Source organism: Vanessa atalanta, chromosome 10 (genome assembly GCF_905147765.1).
Source record: "Vanessa atalanta chromosome 10, ilVanAtal1.2, whole genome shotgun sequence".
In the NCBI taxonomy this organism is placed as follows: domain Eukaryota; kingdom Metazoa; phylum Arthropoda; class Insecta; order Lepidoptera; family Nymphalidae; genus Vanessa; species Vanessa atalanta.
Window position 1 is genome coordinate 1818452 of NC_061880.1, and position 21185 is coordinate 1839636.

The window sequence follows — 21185 nt, forward strand, 5'->3', positions numbered from 1 at the left end:
CATACATTTTTAATAAATTAAATATTTTAATTAAAATAACACAGGCGGGCTAAAATCAATAGTAGGTATAACTTAAAGGTAAATAGTAAAATTAGTGACTTTATAGTATACATTAAATTCACAACCACCGTCCGGAACATAGATTTTACCGAGAAGAACCGGTAAGAAACTGTTAATCATAATATACGTGTAATACAAATCATCGATACATTTATAATCAAGTATTTATAATTAAATGTTGTACTAGAATAACTGGGATAAAAGCAATGGCTACGTTTTTTTTCACTTATATAAAACTAGTTGTCGCCCGCGGCTTCTCTCGCGTTTTAGGGGTTGCCCAAAAAAGTATGTCCTTCCTTGGAGTTCAAGTTTGCTTCATACCCAAATTTCGTCAAATTCGGTTCATTGGTTTGGCAGTGAAAGAGCCACAAACAGACAGACAGAGTTACTTTCACATTTACAATAACAATTTCAATTCGATTAACAATTTTATTTATACACATATATAAATAAAATTGTTAATCGAATCATATGTACCTATTCATCTATCAGTTTCATTTGATGGAGTTATCGTTTGTAAGTAGCTCTTGTTTTATTATCTTATTAATATAGGCTAAGTGAGTGTCGAACTGTACGGGGTCCGGATGGCGGTGGGCGTGGGAGCGCTCTTCACGTGTAAGACGTCACGGACTGGCGGACACCGCTCCTTGTTTTTATACGGAATTACGGTGTATTCGTCTGTTCCTGAGCTCACGGCAATTACTTTGCTATCTTTTTATGGATGACTTAGTGGGATTCGGTTATTTAGGTGCACGTTTTCTATCACCTTCTATTTATTTATTGGATGATAAAATCTTGTAAAATCGTTAGTTTCAACTGATTCTATCTGTACAGACAAGACTGTAAGGCTAGTGAACTTTGAAATTTGGAATATAGATGTGTTTTATAATGTATAAATCCGATAAGAAATGATTATTGGAAGTTTAGGATTTTTTAACTTTTAAGTGGAAAATGGGAGATCGAACTTTTGTATGAATTTTACCCGTACGGAGTCAGGTCGATTAGCTTACTATGTATTTATATTAATAAATAGGTGCAATTTATATTAAACTAATAGGTATTACTAAATAACTGAGATAATTACGTACTGTACATTTTCAATAATTCTAAAAATATACTAATATTCTTTTCCAACTCCGTTATCTTCAACATAAGATAACATGTTACTAGCTGCCTTTTACGACTTCATTCAGGTGAAAAAATTACTTTTTATTTACTTTCTGATCTCAGCGCCATCTACCAGGTCCGAAAACCCAAACCACCCATTAAAGACACAAATAATTTAATCAAGATCGCTTCAACCGGTTGGTTTAGAGGGAATAAAGTTACATACACAACACATAAGATTTATATATTAGTTTTACATAGTGTCTATTGACATTTAAAGTAATGTAACTAAACTTATTTATTTAATTAAAAACCGTTACTGAAGTTTCTTCAATACTAATAATAATGACCCTGAAATATCGTAGCAACAAAATCAAACTTATTACTTACTTACTTTACTGTAAGCATTTTTCAATCAAATAATAAATAAATAAATATTGGGCAACATCACATACATTACTCTGATCCTAATGTAAGTGGCTAAAGCACTTGTGTTATGGAAATCAGAACTAACGACGGTACCACAAACACCCAGACTCAAGACAACATAGAAAACTAATGAACTCTTTCTACATCGACTCGGCCGGGAATCGAACCCGGGACCTGGAAGTAGCGTACCCATGAAAACCGGTGTACACACTACTCGAGCAAGGAGGTCGTAAATCAAGTTACGTATAAGCTATTTAAAGTACAAGATCTAAATAATCTTACTCGTGTAAATAATCAGGTGCTATTAATAAGCACCGTAAGTAAACTGAACGCACTTCCCGTCCGAGACACATTCAATTAACAGTATAGTTAGTTGGGAAATGTTCATCCGTCTTTGAACGTAAAGATCAAACAAGACAATACTCTTATAACTGTGCCGCAGGTTTACCCACGTTCAAATATATAAATATATATTTTTACAACCTGTAAATTTCTCACTGCTGAGCTAAGGCCTCCTCTACCTTTGAGGAGAAGGTTTGGAGCATATTCCACCACGCTGCTCCAATGCGGGATGGTGGAATACACATGTGGCAGAATTTCGTTGAAATTAGACACATGCAGGTTTCCTCACGATGTTTCCCTTCACCGCCGAGCACGAGATGAATTATAAACACAAATTAAGCACATGAAAATTCAATGGTGCTTGACTGAGTTTGAACCCGAAATCATCGGTTAAAATGCACGCATTCTAAGTACTGGGCCATCTCGGCTCAGAAATATTATAATGGAATGGAATATTGAATATTAATTAATTAATCCTAAAATCTAACTTATGTAAATGTTTTTTTATTTATTTATATGTAGGTGAATGAACAAATGTGCCTGATGGTAAATGGTCACCACCGCCCATGGACATTGGCGCTGCTAGAAATATCAACCATTCCTTGCATCACCCATGCACCACCAACCTTGAAAGCTAAGATGTTTTGTCCATTGTGCCTGTAGTGACAACTTGTGTCACCCTTTATACCGACAAAGAACAACGCTGAGTATTCCTGTTTGGCGGTGAAATACATTATAAATGGGCGGTACCTACTTAGACGTGCTTGCACAAAGCCCTACCGCTAAGTAAAGTAAGAAAGGCGAATAAAGTTTATCGTTTCAGCGCGATTTTTCCCGAATATATGTATGTATTGACCGAATTACACTAAAACCTTTCAATTGGTTCGGCGTGATCAGTTCAGAGAGAGACATAAAAATTAAAAAATTGTATCTATATTTTGACAATGTATCCAAAAAATCTATTAAATTTACTGACGCAACTAAATAACAATTTTATTATATATATTTAAATTTAAATACAACTTATATTCCCTAATTATTATCTTCTGTTGCCTAATAGCAGATTGAGTTTCCAGTCGACCTTGTTGAGTTTCAAAGGTAACTGCTCCACAGCTAAACCTCAACTTAACGCTTTTTGTCCAGTGATCCAATGATCTCGTACAAGGGACATGATGACCGCCGCAGGTCACACGGTTGGCCGCACACCAGCAATGTCAGGGGCTTGGTGATTGTCCTCGGCGTTCAAATCTAAAGTAGGGTAACATAGTATTTGTATATGGCGTACCTGCATGTGTTTATAATTGGGATGATCAGATATATTAATGGATTGTTTATTGATTTATCTATATTTATATTATAAAGAGATATAATATGTTTGTTTGTATGTAGTGTATGTATTCTCCGGAACTAATTATTCAATTCTAGGTAAATAATGCTATTCCTGAGTGCTAAAGGGTATGAAATATATTTATATCACATTTTCTTTGCGTGTGAAGCCGGCCCTGTTCGTTCGGTTTAATACTTTAATTGATCTTAACCCGTTCCCTTAACAAACGTTATCTAGTGAGAGATTTCTATAAACGATGAGACTTACGTTGGGCACCATTTTCCTCTCATACATTTTTTTCTATTATTGTAATGTTATATGAAATAAGTTAAAATTAAATAAATAGTAGTCCTATTTTTATAGAAAATATAGAGAATATTAACCAACATAAAGGAAACTCAATTTTTCTATGGCTTTTAATTGAGTTCATCAACGATAAATTTACAGCGTGACAACTCTGTCTAAATATCCTTTAATGATATGTTTTTATTCTCTAAATGGAGAGACGCATCACGCACGCCATGAAATCTACTTTTAAACCTTAAGCGTTTTTTTAATAACATTCTTTTATACAACTTCTCAGCTGCGTTGAAGCCGACGAACTTAATCGAGCGTATCCGGTAGCATTCCAACAAAAACTTAAATCTAGGTATTTAATCACAATATAAAAAATATAAAGAACGGTTTTTTTTATGTTGTATTTATTTGTCAAGTTATCGATTGCCAATATTAAATATATCAGGTTTTTTTTTAATTATTATATTTATGTCTCCACAGAAATATTGTTCGTGCCTTTGGGGTAACTTGTTATAATGTTTAGTTTAAGTTAAAAAAATCTTGGGGAATAAAAGCAAATTTGTTTTTTAAATATTTTATTTATAATTATATAAAATAAAAGATCGCACACACATTAAAATAAAAATTACGAACAATGATAAATTTCACGTTTGTGGTGTTCGGTAATCTTTACTATGTATGTACATAGACGTATATAGATTTACACACCGTGTCGGTTTCATTCAACAATCATAAAGTTAATTAGTAACTTCCTTGCTTTTGTTACTCGCCATCTGTTTTCTTTCAAATCATTCACGGCCATCGAGCCATCGTTAGACCTATTTTTAAGAACACTTAATTCGGATCTTCGTAAGACGAAACTCCATAAACAGAAGTTTAATATTTTTAGACGTTTATGTTTCTGAGAGTTCGTTTTATGTAGCCCCTAAAATGATTTAGCGCGAAATCTTCATAACGTAATGTTGTACTGATACTTTGAAATATTAAAAGGATAATTGAAAACGTATCTATAAATAAAATAATGGCGAAAGTAACTCTGTCAGTCTGTTGCTCTTTCACGGCCAAACAACTAAACCGAATTTGATGAAATTCGGTATGAAACAAGCTTGAAAACAAAAAAACTGTACTTTTATCTTTAACGTAAATGAAACCGCGGTCAATAGCTTGTTATCTATATTTATAAAATAGTTTGTCTTGACTGACTATCGATGTACAGCCAAACTATAAAGCCTAGAAAGTTGAAATAGTGTTAGAATTATATGAAAATTATTAATATTGTCTATATCTAAACCTCATTGTCTTTGATAATAGGCTATTGAGGAGTATACTCTATTCCAACCATAAGAGGCGAAAAGCCCAATAAACAACATTTGACAGCAAATTGACGCGATATCATTGGTCGAGAGCTTGATTAACCTATCCATAGTGAATAACTATGGATTTGGGGAATACATAAATCTAAGGTTCGTTTATCTTTATTCCTACTTCCATTGGAATATACTATATGTTCTCTAGCGGAGAACTGTTACAATAATTAATAATTTATAAGTTCAAATAAAACCCATAGGTTAATTTTATAACGTAAACATCCGCTAAGAAATTATTTTTGGAAATTATAAATATAATGTAGATCTTTCTATGAATTTTACCCGGACGATGTCGGGACGGGCGTCTAATTAAGGGCATCTAACACAATTCATATATAGAATAGAGTAAGGAGTAAGCTTTTATTTAACTTTGCCTGTTGATCAATGTGGGTTAAATCTTGCAATTGAATTTTAAAGCAGTTCGCTCAACGAATTGAGTTCGAATTTTGCACACACTTTTGGCGCTCTTGGTAAATATTCCAGAATGTTCTATTCGTCTTAGTACGTACATGTATTAAATATAGGTTTGTTTTGAATATACATTTTTTTTTAATTTATCTTTTATATGCAAAAAGGAAGCAGAAGATTAAAATCCCACATCAGTGGTAAGTGGTCACATGATGATAATCTGCTACATTCGCATACATCATATTTGAGCAGCGTGGTGGAATATACTCCAAACGTTGTTCTCAGAAGAATAGGAAGCTTCAGTCTATCCTATTTACCTAGGTTTTTTACTTTATATAACTCTTTGACTTTGAATAATTGATAATTGGACGTTATCAAGATGGTTTTACAGAAATCCAAATCTGAATCCAATATATCGCATTCAAGTAAACTTTACAATAAAGCATTATGAAGCGAGAACTTATGGAGGGGTGGGGGGTAAACCGTTACGTTACGTAACACGTTACGATGCCTATCTGTCTGATTTCCCTTTCTCTCACGCATACGGCAGAGGTAGTCAGGCTCCTCCTCTCTTGCTCTACCTCACAATGCTAGCCGTATTTTGGCCAGATTAAGTTATCACTTCTGTCGGGCGTCCCGAGACTCACACGTAATTGTTTTTTAATCGTCATTATTTCAATTCTACTAAAGAAGCTTCCAGCGAGAAGAAACGGCGAGAAACTCTCATAGTTGCAAAAACCAGATTTATATTGAGGTTGGTACAATTACTGTTCTTGATTAGTCCTGCGTTGGAAATCGAGTTTAAATTCCAGCATCTCTATCCAACGCTCGCTCTAATACTCGCTATAAATAAGCTTTAGTTTTTAGTCTGTACAATGACCGAGTACAGACAAGACTCAGTTACACCAAAATTAAATCAGACTGATTTATTGCTATTCTTAAACATCTATCACTTAGTAGTACGCCTTACTTATAGGTACTTTACGTATAGATCTTCAAAGAACAATAATTTTAATGAATTTTGATATCTAAACCAATATAACATGGACTGTTTTCATTTGAAGGTATTAATTTAGTTGTGGAGTTTTATCTTCAAAATAGATCTTTTTAATGAAGGTTGTCAGACTTCCCCCTAATTGGAAGTAAAGGCCCATCTAGAATGTATTCAAGGGAAATATTACTGGCAATGGTTTTTAATGTATACGTAATGCAATTGTATTTTCTAAGAATATATTTATACACACACATATGTAAGATTATACCTTTTTTAATATTATAATAAAGCCAACGGTACACGATGGAAAAATAATCGTGTTTGTGAATTAAATTTAAAACTTATGATCAACATATATACACCTGTCTTACTAAGACAAGTACTGTGTCATATGCTTAAATCTAAATTACTCATTGATGGCGCCACATTAATAACCTGTGCCTACAATTTAAGTAATCAAGTGGGCGATACAAGCACACTCGTAACAAATTTAAATTATAATTACGCGACTATTCGATATTAACGTGCTGTTTCGTAATCGATTAAAACGATTTAAAATCGATAAAATACAAAACATATTTACAATTTGTATAAATTCAAGGCAGCGCTGTCTATAAAAGTTGCGTAAGCGAGATTTTTTTTTTTCAATATTTAATTAATTTAATAATATTAAAGCCATATAAAATTTATATAATATTATGTCATCCCGCTTAAAAAAAGAAATCATTTGAATAATCTTTACATATTTAATGCTTCTGTGTGTGTATGTAATAGCTAATATATAATAGCCCCTGGATAGTTGAGATTGACGATCGGATAATAGGACTTTTTAAAGTATATAAATAATTTAATCTTATTTCACTCGTACGAAGTCGCAACGAGTAACTAGTTTGATTTTAAAAAAATCAGAAAACAAAATATTACACTTATTTAATAAATAGGTTTGTATTAATTATATATAATATTGACATACTTAAATGAATATAATTAATTAATAACATACTGAAGGCATTTGAAGTGTATTTCTCAGAAGTCTCAGCCTTCGCCGTTCACTATTTAAATTAGATCCTGATGCATTAGTATGCGATAGTGTATTTTTATGTTTTACATCATAAACATAAAACTTTTGATTAATTAAAAAGATTTTATTCCATAATATGTTTGGTGTAACTTTTTTTATTTTTAGTTTCTGCGAGGAAAATGTTACATTGTTTTTTGATTATCAGTCGACGTAAGCCTATCGTCTAATATTATTTTTATAAAAAAAAAAACAAACAAAATTTTAAGTAAAAGCGTAAATTATTCTTAAATTTATTTTGTTTAGTTAGATAATTGTAAAAGAATCACAATCACAAGATAAATAAAATTTTATGTAGGTATATAGATTTCTAGTGATTTCAGAAATTGAAGACAGTTTTTTTTGTACTAACACCGAATCTGTGCAAGGTCGTGTTAATACATCTAGACAATAGTTTCAGCACAGCACTGAACATCAATATGTGGTATGGGTGGTATTTATTATATAGTACAGTATCTGATATAACCAAAAGTAAAGATGGCTACTTACCATCAGTTCATTAAAAAGCAAGACAAACACCTCCAGTTATCTCTTGAAAGAATTCAAGAATTAAATCCACAAAAGAACAAGTAAAATGACCCAATACCAGTAATTGCCAGTAAGGCCCAGCCGACTCCAGCGGGGCGAAGCGAATTTGAACATTTAAATTCCCCATGTAATGCATCTACGCAAGTAATTAATAGTTCATTTTGTGTATGTAAGGAAATAATTAAATAGGTTGGCCAATTAACTTAAGCAAGAACATAAGTGGAGAGTCTATAGAGATTCAAAGAAAATATATGTATAAACAAAAAAAATAATTAATTTAAAAAAGGCTTCTATAGCAGATGGTTGATGATCACTTAAAGGTCAAACATATTCGTGGGTGCAATAACGCAAATACAACTCTTTGTCTAAGTAATCGACGTGTATTGTTGGTTTTTGTGAATCGCCTTCGTTATTTAGGCCACGGACTTCAGTTTTTTTTTATTCTAAGCGTGCATGTAGGTAGAGTACCATCAGTAACTTAAAATTTATCACCTAAGCTAGATGCATTTATTTTTTAATTATATTTTTTATTAACAATTAACGTGTGAAGTAACTTTGGCGTATTATTGTTACTCTACCTGCCGTCTCGACTTCGTACGGTAAATAAAACGTAAAATTTGCTCAAAATTTGTCCGTCTATTTTCGTCCTTATAGTTGTTTAATTCATCGAAAAACCTTTCTTTGCTTGCTTACATTTTTATGGTTATGTAAAAAAAATCAGCTTTCCAGACTCAGTAGTTTCACCTGTGTATTGAATATTAACAGTTCTCCATTTTAAGGAATTACTAATATTCTTATTTGGTCGTCCAATATGCTTGCTCCAAGAGTAAATGAACCCGCGACTTTTTACATCGCTGGGCAACCAGTAAACCATTGTGCTATTGAAGAAATTTATCAACTGATTATGAAATTAAATTATCTAAGTAATTATTATTTTATTTCTTGCTTGGAAAGATTTAGTTTCAGTATGTTCAAAAATGTATCAAGGGCGTAATACTGCTTTCCGTAGTTTCACTGATCCGCTCCCGTGGTTCGTAACATGATGTAATATAGTTCAGAACCTTTCTCAATAAATGGCCTATCTAATAGAACCGTTTTTTTTTATAAATCGGATTGTTAGATCATAGAACCAAAACAAAAAACCTCTTCAGTTTTATTTATTGTAGTAAGAAATAGTAGTCAAAAGAATCGAAATTGTAACACAAAAGGCAAATTCTTAAATTCTTAGAGTAGTGATGTAAGTACATAATTATGTATATAGATATTTTTCAATATAGATCAGTATATCTTTTATCATATGTTGTGTTTTTATAATATAGACTAAAATAATAACTGACATCAACGTTAAAATAAGGAACTCAACACACTAGCAACATTGTCCCGTTTTATAATTATTATTTTTTTTTATTGAGAATCCAATCCGTCTCAATTTCGCAAGAATATCGACATTATCAGAATGACGTAAGTTTTAATATAAATGGTGCTTTCACACGCATTTCACAATGACTTGTATGAATGATAACGTCCAAAGGTTGATAAGATAGAACTAAGAATCAAATAAGAGATGATACAAGTACAATTGCAAATGCTTTGTGATAAACAAATTTATTTCAGTATCATTTAATATTTTTAACCGGATATTCTAGCACCAGACAGAAATAGTTCATATTTTTGTGTTCCGGTTTGAAAGGTGAGTTAGCCAGTGGTGAGTAGTACAGGTACAAGGGAATGGTTCAGGTGGCCCAATTGCCCGACCTAAATCTCAGACAAGAAATATGTATCTGCTAGAAATAGGCTTAGCAATGTACGTTAGGAGTCTCTGTTATCTGAAAAACATTAGTAACCTCGCAGGACAAACTTGTGACTTTAATTATTAATTTCACGAATTTCTTTTTATGCAAAATTTAAAATGATTACACAATCGGTTATTTTAAGAATAACGCTTAGATAGACGAATTTTATAAACGCGTTTGTATGTGACGATCTTGCCATATTGGAAGGTACCACGTGTACCTTCCAATATGGCAAGATCGTCACATACAAACAGTGTGTAGGGTGTTTATGGCTGTATTGTATTCGGTCGTGTCATATTGCTGTATATTCGGATTATGGAGATTACCCGTAGTGGTTGAAATTCGATACAAAGCGTTTTTCTTTTTTTTTTTAATCCTTCAACTAAAATACAGTGTCTAGTAATGAAGGAACACGTTGGGCGTTATTCTACTACTAATCGAATATCATTTCGTAAAAAAAATATATATTAGGTAACGTTTCAGAACACAATATTTTTATTATCTATAAAATTACAGTACGAATATACCTGGTATTTTCATCTATCTACATCTGATAGCTCTGATAACGACGGCCGATTCCCATGACGGACAATTGCATAGAAGAAATTGTTTCTGTTGTAAGACTTATTTTCGTAGTAATTTTACTGGTATTTTTAAATATTCCTATTACTCTGTAATAGCTGTTACACAATAGTAGATAACATCATTGAATAGTTTAAAAAAAATAGGTTTTTTAAGTATATAATGTAATCTATTTATTAATAAAGCAACACCAGCATCGGTCAATTGGGTTGCGATCAGAGAATAATGTCCGGTCGGCAGTTTGTTGTGGTATGACGTCAAATGGCCTGATTTTTATCGCACATCACGTGAAAATAATGTTTTTATTTAATTTAAAATATTATTACGTTGAATTTAAACAAGATGGGAAATAGGATGCGAAACTCGTGTCAAGACATCATAAATGTTTGATGAAATAAAAAATTAACAATATTAGAAACATTGGTGACATATTTCGTATAGAATGCTCACGAGTAGTTGATCTATTGATTTCTTTAAAATAAGAATTAATTTAGCACAAACGACAACAATCTTACAAGAAATCAATGCAAATTATTTAGCATTATTACTTAAAACAAGCCAATTTTCGACCCGAGGTTCGTAACTCAAGCGTGTTAGGTATTTAGCGGCTAATTATGGCGGCTTTGAAGTATCGCCCTGTTTCGATTTGTGCAGTGGCCTACTGGATTGCGCGTGCTCTATTTTCCTTATTAATACTCGCTGGACACGCGGCGTCCTTATTCAGGCATTTTTGATTGAATAATTTTAAATTAAAGAAATAAAAAGAGATCGCTTTTAGTGATAAGGCCGCCCTTGCCTTCAACTTTCCTTAATTAACCATTTTACCATGTACTGTTATTTTTTTTTTTTTATGATATTGAGTGCAATAAAGTTTTTATCTATCTATCTATCTATCTAAAATGTTTAAATAATAATATATATAAAAAAAATAGTTAGCAGCGATTGTTTAGCTTAGACTGCGACGCAAATAATCGATCCCACGCACGCACCTCTAACTTTGTGACATTATATCCGTATTCGTTGCTAATTATTACTGGTTTTAGATGAATAAAACATCTTTATTGAACCTGAATATCTGAGGTGGTCTTGAAGATGAGAAGTTTATGAATATTGTTATGACTAATATATAGGTGTTATATATAGAAGGGGTTAGGCGTCAACTCGTTATCAGAGGGCCTAGCCAAGTTACATTCGTTTCATATCGAATCTCTTTCTACAATCGTTAACGCTTCGGCGTAAGCGATTATAGAAAACGATAAGTAGCTAGCCATATTGACACGAGTGATTCGATCGCTCATTCTACAATGAACTTAGAAAAAACCTACACTTCAGTCTATGGTGAGCGATCTTTAAAACGTCAAACCAACGTCAAAGTCGCAGTTGTGTACTTTGAGCGCGGGATCAACTCTTGTTTTGAATTGAAGTTTGAAGAATATTTATTTGAAGTGTTAAAAAATAAGTAAATTAAATAGGGTGGGTATACATTCTCCTTGTAATTGGTTTATAACAATATCACAGTGCCGAATGTAAATTGAAACATTACTTGTGACTCGAAATTTTATTTTATTATCCTGCTTAAGTATGACCGATACCTTAAATGATGTGATAACTTTTATAGAATGAAATATAAATCTCGAGCAAGCCCAGAACAGTTTGCAACTTTACTGGAATTTATGGAAAGGTACGTAAAATTATTACTTATTTCGTAAATATATTCCTTTGTTATTTGAAAATCTATCATACTGTAGCACTTGAAAGTTTAAAACATAAACAATGACGCGATATGCGATAGGAACTAATATTACCACTTACGAAACAAACAATAATTGTGTTTGATTCTTTACTTAATCAATAGACCCTTTGTTTCTCTGAAATAGTTTTAACATTTTCTAGTTATGGCGATATAACGAGACCCCAGCAAGGGCCACAAGGCCGAATTAAAGCTGACCGACTGTGGCAGCAATTAGAAGAGTTATTAAACTCCATAGGTGGAGGAGTAGTAAAACCAAGGGACAAGTGGAAAAAAGTATGGTTCTAATAAAACCCCCCTAAAAATATTATTTTATAGTTTTCTATAATTATCATTCATTCACTTAAATATTATCAATCAGCTTATTTCAAAAATTATAAAATAATTGATGAAAATATTAATGACAAAAATTAACAAATAATGTCCAGGTGTGGGCAGACTGGAAAGCTAAAACTAAGAAAAAAGCTTTAGCAATACGTTGTGAGGCTTCTGATGCTGGTGGTGGTCCAAGCAGCAGACAAACTCTCACTGCTTCAGAAGAGAGGGTGTTGTGTATAATGGGTTTGACTGCTGTTATTGGTCAAGCTGGAATTATAGAGACAGGCTTTGATGCTAGTTTTTTTTTTTGCTTGGGGTCTTGGCTTATTAGTGTATTTTCTTCTTTAAATAAAAATTATCAAGTTGTTCATATTTTCAGGCTCAACCATCACTGAGAAACACTCAACCATCCCCGACCAGAGATTCTAATTGTACGGTCTGTCCACCCCAAATTTCTACCACAGCCACGGATGAAATTATGTTGGATTTTATTCCTTCATGCTCTATACAAGGTACCTTTTTTTTAAAGATACAATGTTTTGCTTGAATAAATTTATTTGTGCCCAATTTAAAATATAGTTTTTTATTTTATTAGCAACAACATCAGCCTTTACTGCTACCTCATCACAACAACATCCACCACCAGTGCTAACGCCGCCGCCCGGCACTACGTCCTCGCCGGTGCCGTCAGCGACGACGCCTGCCGCTTCCACGTCACGGGGTGCTCCTCAACGGCAGTGACATCAGGCAAATCTGTCGTCTTCAGCGTCGTTTTTTTTTTAAGTTTTTGACTCCGCAAAGCTAGTAAATTCTTGGTGCAAAGTATCCATTTGTATAATAAAATTCTACAGCTATTTTTAATTTTGTTAATTCATACATTCATATTCGTTTGTATTTTAAATGTTTGAAAAGATTAACTATTGAGGTTCTTGCCAGTTCTTCTGTGTAGAACCGGTGGTAGCCACTTAATATAGTTTTGTAAAATAATGTTTCAAAAGTCTACTTAAATAAGAATAATTTTATTTTGATTACTTTAATTTTGTTGTAGCATTTAAGAAACCTGATTTTACCTAAATGTTTTTTTTTTTGTTCTTACCTACACAATAATACTAAATTATTTATATTATATTTTAACGTCTTTTATTTGATTATAAATGTTAGTGTTTTAATAAAAATTTTGTTGTAAGAATAAATCTGTTTTATTATTAAATAAATTACATTTAAAGTAAAATTACCTAGACTTGTTCACAATACAATCAACTTATTAATATTTACAGAAGATAAATTAAGTATAGAGTATAAAAGTTTAATTTATAATTAAGAAATATAAAATAGATTCATATTAAATCTTAAAATAATCTTACTATATCCTATTCAATAAACAACTCAGCATGGCTCTTCCTTGGATTACTTCACTCTGGCTACCTACAAACACAGTGGATGTGGGATCTTGCATCATTGTATCATCCCCATTGTCATGTGCAGCAGGAAGTGGTTGTGGTGGTGGCAGCCCAGCTTGCAAAGCTATATTGTGTAATACACAACATGCCATTGTAATTTTGCTAGCTACATGAGGATGATAGTGAAGAACCCTGTCTCTAAGCAAACATCTCCACCTTGCTTTGACTAATCCAAAACATCGCTCAATGCAGTTAGGGGCTTGCACATGCAATCGAGTGTATTGGTCTTCCCTAAAAACTTCACCTGCATTGAGGATAGGTGTCATAAGCCAAGGATGTTGTGGATATCCAGAGTCACCTGAAAATTATTTTAAAATTTGGTTAGTCACAATACAAACACACAACAATTAAGGAAATGAAATTTATCATAGTTACATTAAAAAATAAATATCAAATACAATATTCTATTGTGAGTAATTTTTATTATTGTAAAAATATTGTTTATGTTATTATTATATAACTGTAACGTAAATAACTGTTGTGGCTGTCTTGAAGAGTCACACACTTTATGTTAATTCTGAATATGTTTTTATTATGACATGTGGTATGTCCTTAATAAATAAATAAATTATCAATAAGATTATTAAGCACTTACCTTAACATTGAGGGGAATCTCTTCGGTTCCTTTTAACGAAGTCTTGTGTCGGAGTTCACGACAAAGAGTTTCAAAGATTGTTTTGTCTAGCCGAAATTGCTGCACAAATAATGTTGCCGGCATTTCGCGTATGTTTTCCATGCACTGACGATTTTTGTCTCTTTTTTGCCGCCTAAGCCACACTTCTTCATTATGAGCACACCACAACATATTTAAAGTATGCATTTTAAAAGGTAATAATAGAAAAAAATAAGTTTAACAAACAAAACACTTGTCGATCACCAAATAAGACGCCATTTTTTTAGCGTTAACTATTGAGTCTCTAAGATCGCTTAGTTATCGATAAAAAACTTCGACATCGTTTCGTCAGCGCTTGTCAAAACTGTAACTTGGCTACCATTTTGTATGGAGTTAGCGATTATCGTTGTAGAAACGATTATATTCAATTCTATCACTTTAAACGATTGTCAACTTGTCTACGACTTTTCTATTCGTTTGTTTTGATCACGTGACTTAGCGTTGAGATGACGTCATGCCCATACATTTGTTTAGTTTTCTATTAGCGATTACGATTGTAGAATGTCAACTTGGCTAAGCCCTCAGACATGATGATATTCAAAAATGTAAGTGTAATCCTTCACGTTAGTAATATATTTTCGATATTCACATCAACTATGATACTTTTCGGTTGTCAGGTGTTTTTATACGTCATACTGACGTTGCCAGCATGTACGGTAAAAAATAAATAAATCCTAATGAACCTTTTTGATGCTTCTACATATACATTTGTTCATTTAACTAAATTTAAACTATAATAGTTAAAATTACCACACAAACATTCATCAGAAAATATGCGAAGGGTGCAATAAAAAAAGTAGCCTGTCCTTTCTTGGAGTTCACGCTTACTCCGTATCAAATTTAATCAAAATCGGTTCAGCGATTCGGCACTGAAAGCGTAACAGACAGGAAAACAGTGTTACTTCACCATTTAAAATATTAATGCGGATGGCATCTCCAAAACAAAGTCCAAACACAATGGCACGTTAGGTTAGTGGAAATTTAAAAAAATATATCAAATTATCAGATGTTGTTCAATACAAAACTAGATCACGTTTTGCAATAGGTTGCTAATTTATAAACACATGACGAAAGTGACTTACGTATAAATACGGGTAGAAGCAGATCTACGGCTGTATTAACGACGCTGTATAAAACAAAAAAGAGGAATATATGTGTTTTATATATAATAAGTACATATTACGTTGTGTAGGTCGCAATGTTATGTTTCAAATTTAAAGGTGAGTGAACCAGTGTAATTACAATATAAGCACATAGAACATAACTTCTTGCTCGTCCACTAGGTTGATTGTGCATTGGCGATATAAGAAATGTTTAATATTTCTTATACCGCAAATATCTATGGGCGATATTGACCATTTATCACAGATGCGATCACTTGACAGTGCTTACATTGTACCTACACATGGAACTTTAAATGGACCGTTACATTTTAAATAGCATATAATACATGTGTCTAAAATACAGATCATGAATTTTCATGTAGGTATCATTAGAGGTTAGTAAAGTACAATTATCACTAATAACGTATTGCCGTAGTTCAACAGAACAATCGGATTTCACGGTATTTCCAACTCAATTTTATACAATGTTTATATAACACAAAATATATATACACACACACATACACACACACACAGTATGTACACATAATTTATATTCAATATTTTTTTTATAAATGCTATTGATATAAATAACGCAAACATTGATAATAAACGTATAAATAATTACTCATCACTGTAACGCACACACGTACAAAAAACGCACACAAATTATCTGACTGTAAGGTACTATTATATAGAGGAGTCATTGTATTAACTAAACCAGTGATGTGCAATAGTGCATGTTTTATCCAACTGAAGACTCAGTTGCTGTCGCAACGTGACCCTGGGCTGGATAAGTTTACGTATTCATAATTATGCATCGGGGATATTTTGTAATTCACCAAATTTGAAGATTATATTTTTAATTAATGGTTTTTGTTCTTATAAGACTGTTAAACACAAAGTTGGACAGGTCCTTCTTCGCGGAGAACATCTTATCAAAGTTTTGTCATGTCATATCTACACGAATATACTATATTTTTTGTATAATCTCTTAGGCTTGATCTGTAAATGTTGATTTGGTGGAGATTCGTTAAACACTGCTTGGTCTCTTTCTCTCGAATGTCAAATCAATGATATCAGAAAGAGAGAAGAGTGCTCAACTAAACAACTGCTTGAGAAGTTTTATAAATAATTAGTTTCTAAAGTTGCCCCTATTGACAATGTTATGATCTCAAATGTTAGTTCTAACTTTTTTTAAGTGAATCTATTTCAAAAGATATTAAAATTCCAGGTTCATCTACACCGATTGAGCTATTTGTCGCCCAATAGCATTTAAAGTTTCATGCTTGATTAAAAGACATGGATGTTAAAGAAAACATTGCTTTTTACACAGTTACGTTACCTGCCGTTAGTATAACAAGCGAAAAATGCAAGCAGTGTTCCAGCGATCTCATCCCAGAAAAAAATTCTGGGGCGCTTTACCGATGACCCAAGACTGACCTTCATCGGCGCCTCCAACACGCGAACGCCGTGTTTTATTGCACCTCCTGCATCGTGGTTTAAGAGGGGCTTGCGCATAATGCTAGTGTTTGTTTGAAAAAAGTACATTGTATCAATATTGCTGTCCATTATACGATAATTGTGTTCTTTCAGGCGTTTTTGGTCACAGCGGCTAATATCGAGGGTGGTAAACCTGTGAAATTCCAACTTAGGGCTGCTGCTGAACATTGCTTGACAGAAAATAGCCAAATGTATTTTTATTTGAAACTGATAAACAAAATATTTTTAAAAATAATATTACGTCAGCGGAAAGAAAGAAAGTGATACTTAATACTCCAAAATGATACTTTTAGAAAAGGATTTTTGTTAACTAAACTTTGGACCTAATTTACCAAAAACACAATTTTGGCGATTAAGCCTTTCTTACTTTCGACTGACGATAAATCTATTTCAAAATTTTAATGTTATTATTTAATAATCTTATCTTTCATTAGTAATCGTTACAGGAACAACATACTTATCTTATACAAGCTGTTATGTGAAGAAAACATAATTACTATTATTAAACACTAACCAAGAATCTGACGTGATTGAATTTCCCATAATTTCAAGCGATGAATATCAAAAAATTACACGATCAACTTTCTTATTAAATAATTTCCTGTGATATCAAATTAATCAATTACGTACCTACAGTTTGAGTAGGTACCTGAGTATTTCATGTGTAATGTTCACACTTTAATGCTTACAATATACAAAATAATTTTAGTAAAATTGCATTGAAACTATATTAATAAAAGTTAGGTTAGGTTAGGTTAGGTTAGGTTTGTGATAGTAAATCACAAACCTATAGAGTTTAGAGAAAAGCTTTGATCTGAAATTGGACAAGAGTACATTTACATTAACTTGGTTACGCACGGCTTTTCGCAAGCCCGTCTGGCTATGTACTACCCACCCATCAAATATTCTACCGTCAAACAACAGTACTCAGTATTGTTAACCTATACCATAAAAAAACATTACTTCATCTCGTAGCTTCGAGGTAGGCAATAAAGTTTTATAGGTCCGACCCGAGGGTCGTTCCTACAATCTCAGGATCTGCGAACTTATAAGCTGGCCACTAACCAACCAGGCAGTCAAAGCTATCTATACTAATATTAAAAATGCGAAAGTAACTCTGTCTGTCTGTCTGTTATGCTTTCACGGCTTAGCTACTGACCCGAATTTGGTGAAATTTGGTATCAAGGAAGGATATGGCTACTTTTCTATACCAAACTCCTGACACCCAATCCCTAAAACGAGAAGCGACAACCAATTCTTCGTAATTTCCTTCTAGAACAAATCATCCTCACATTAGCCGTCTATATCTTTTGTTTTTATTTTCTTTGCTAGGCGCCCTTCACCCATAGAATCTGACAATAGAATAAGTACGTACCAGTTACATTGTCAATGCACGACCGACCATGGAATCGAAGATTTTTTCTGTATTGTAATTAAACTGGCCCATAAAATTCGAAACATAGCAATACAAGGTATTGATGTTTGACGGTTATTAGTGTGTGGACCCAAATACGGAACCAGTTAAAGTCACCGTTCGCCTTTCTTTATAGACATAAAATAATCACTCGGCTTTTAACATAACATTCACCTACCACAATGTATGTCATTGTCATATATAAAAATGAATGATGACGACCTCCGTGGTCCCGGGTTCGATTCCCGGCCGAGTCGATGTAGAAAAAGTTCATTAGTTTACTATATTGTCTTGGGTCTGGGTGTTTGTGGTACCGTCGTTACTTCTGATTTCCATAACACAAGTGCTTTAGCTACTTACATTGGGATCAGAGTAATGTATGTGATGTTGTCCAATATTTATTTATTTATTATTATATATAAAAATACATGAGGACAGGTTATTTTTTTAACGCCTAATTGTACTTATACTAGAAAAAGCAGCAAGTTTGGGATGTCTTAGTAAGTATTTATATGGATATGATATAAATAGTTTCCATTCGCAGTATCACCTGCTTGAAATTAGACTATAGATTTGGCGACAAGCGTGAATGTCAACCTTTATATGTAGCATAATTTCTGAAAACAAGCTAATAGTCGACAAGCGTTCTAGTGTTTTTTGTTCTTTGTAAACATTTATCTACTAAGACTCGCACATCACTATGCCAAATACCATCATGCAACTGTCAACGCTAAATGTAAAACAGTAACGTAACGATTTGCAAACCCATAGAATCTCATTAATTTGTAAATAATAATCCAAGAGTTTTACAAAAATCTAAACGTCAGTCATATCGTATCTAACGAGGCTGTCCTTAATCTACTGAAGTAGATCTATCTCAAAATCGTAGAGAAATGGACGCACATATAGCACGATAAAAATTTTAAAGAACGACCCCCCCCCCACTATCAATCTTACAGCTAATATTTTTAGTTTCTTATGTATTGAGTTTTACAACGTGTAAAATTGTATTAGAATTCTAACTTATTGAAATGTGTGCGAATATTCTGAAGGATAACCAGTAGGTTAAGCGCGTATAATATAGATTTTAGACCATTAAGGAAAAACATAACGAAGTTATTACAAATGACCACTAGTATGAAATGCATTATATATACAAAGCTGTGAATCATAATGCAATTTTATATACGGATAATATATTAAATTAAAACATACATGTTAATTATCTCATTACATTAGAACGTACGGTCTATATCCATATATATTGTTTGGTGTATATAACGAATAACGATTACATTAAATGTTTACACAAACAGAAATGTTTTTCTTTAACACATCAAACTTTACCTGTTTTGTATTATTTTCAATTGTCTTTAATAATCATCCAGAAGACATCCAAATATGTATAACACAGCACAATAGCAACTCTCACTGTTTTTATTTCAATTCGTAACGTGTGACGACGATTTGAAAATTTCTTAACGCGGTTTCGGGACCGTAAAAAATGTATCAAACTTTTTTAAAATGGCCGCTGAGCAAAACGTCGCGCTCCGTTGGCGCGCGAAGAAATACTGAGTCGGAGTTAAACCTAAGGCTTGCAGAAAACAGCCTGCCAAGTGCCATAGGAAATGCATGTGGATAGTGTTATTATTTTTATAGACAATAAAAAGGTCGGTAACCCGAGATGCGTTTTGCAACTTGCGCCTTGAAATGCCAAGGTTCCTCTTTGCTGGACAGCCGTGACAAATTGTCAAATTAGCCTGATCATGGTATTGAAACGGACAAATTAATTATATTATAATAAAATACAGTATCGGGTAAAAAGATAAAAAGTGTGACCCGATATTAAAAACAGCAAAAAAACTCAGTTGAAGGTTAGGTTAGTATTCGGTAAAATAGCAATGTACTTTTATCATTTGCATTCAAAAAAGCAGTTCATTTACATAATATAAATATTAAACAGTATATAATATAAGAGAAAAGTGATCCCTTTTTTAAATGTTGGAATTTAATAGCTATATTTTAAAGCCACAGAATAATAATCTTGTCCATGAAAACCATGTCCAAATGCCACGTCTATAACGGATAAAGTCGTTTTACCAAAACATAAATTGCAAATGCAATACAACATTTACTATCGAGTATCTATTCTAGGTAAAGTAAGAGTTTCACGAGACCTAGGAAATTAATCCTTATTATAGATCACTTTCTAATTCAATCACATTTACTTCCTAAAGGTTCTAGTTATCTCGCACCCGACTCGCTGCATCCATAATGTTACCAGATGTAAAAAAACATCCGCTACCATTTATATAAAATATGTATTCCCTATCCCAAAGGGACGAGTAAAAACAGCAGAAGAAATAAACTATTTTGACATTGAATTGATATGATATCATTGGTCGAGAACGTTAATAATAATCTATGCAATTAATTTTGGATACGTGATAAAATGGCTTTATGATTGTCAGCGATTGTCAAGTTGTTCTCCGAAATTTGAAAGTAAAATTAAAATAGATACTAATTCGTTATTAGAATTATTATAAACAAATATACATATATTTATCAAGAAGCAGAACTAAAATATAAATTAATTGCAGGTAATATGTGAATCCAAGGTTTTTAATCTTAAGGTATTTATCTTTACACCTT

General features: G+C 32.7%; 2 protein-coding genes across 6 annotated transcripts in view; one reads left to right on the plus strand and one right to left on the minus strand.

Moving 5' to 3' along the window:
- LOC125066654 overlaps positions 1-21185 on the minus strand; it is a 92058-nt gene that overhangs the window by 53878 nt on the left and 16995 nt on the right. The window contains exon 1 of one of the 4 annotated variants that reach the window (XM_047674851.1): positions 19881-20080. The exons of the other annotated variants lie outside the window; for them this stretch is intronic. The gene's annotated coding sequence lies outside the window, so the exon portion shown is untranslated. Of the gene's footprint in view, positions 1-19880; positions 20081-21185 lie in introns of those variants that run through there. 4 annotated transcript variants of the gene reach the window in all.
- LOC125066656 lies at positions 11495-13123 on the plus strand. 2 transcript variants are annotated; one of them, XM_047674854.1, is made up of 5 exons: positions 11495-11785; positions 11931-11993; positions 12206-12338; positions 12760-12892; positions 12976-13123. In XM_047674854.1, exons 2-5 carry the CDS (start codon positions 11932-11934, stop codon positions 13119-13121), a joined length of 474 nt encoding a protein of 157 aa, XP_047530810.1. In that variant the 5' UTR covers positions 11495-11785; position 11931; the 3' UTR covers positions 13122-13123. The 2 variants fall into 2 exon arrangements, with proteins under 2 accessions (XP_047530810.1, XP_047530809.1); XM_047674853.1 differs by having other exon boundaries at positions 11495-11993.

What these genes read in the sequence shown, in the direction of transcription:
- LOC125066656 (XM_047674853.1), top strand. Translation starts at nt 11,932, where the DNA reads ATGAAATATAAATCTCGAGCAAGCCCAGAACAGTTTGCAACTTTACTG. An exon ending in TTACTGGAATTTATGGAAAG is followed by an intron (nt 11,994 to 12,205) that starts GTACGTAAAATT and finishes AACATTTTCTAG; the next exon opens with TTATGGCGATATAACGAGAC. An exon ending in TCCTTCATGCTCTATACAAG is followed by an intron (nt 12,893 to 12,975) that starts GTACCTTTTTTT and finishes TTATTTTATTAG; the next exon opens with CAACAACATCAGCCTTTACT.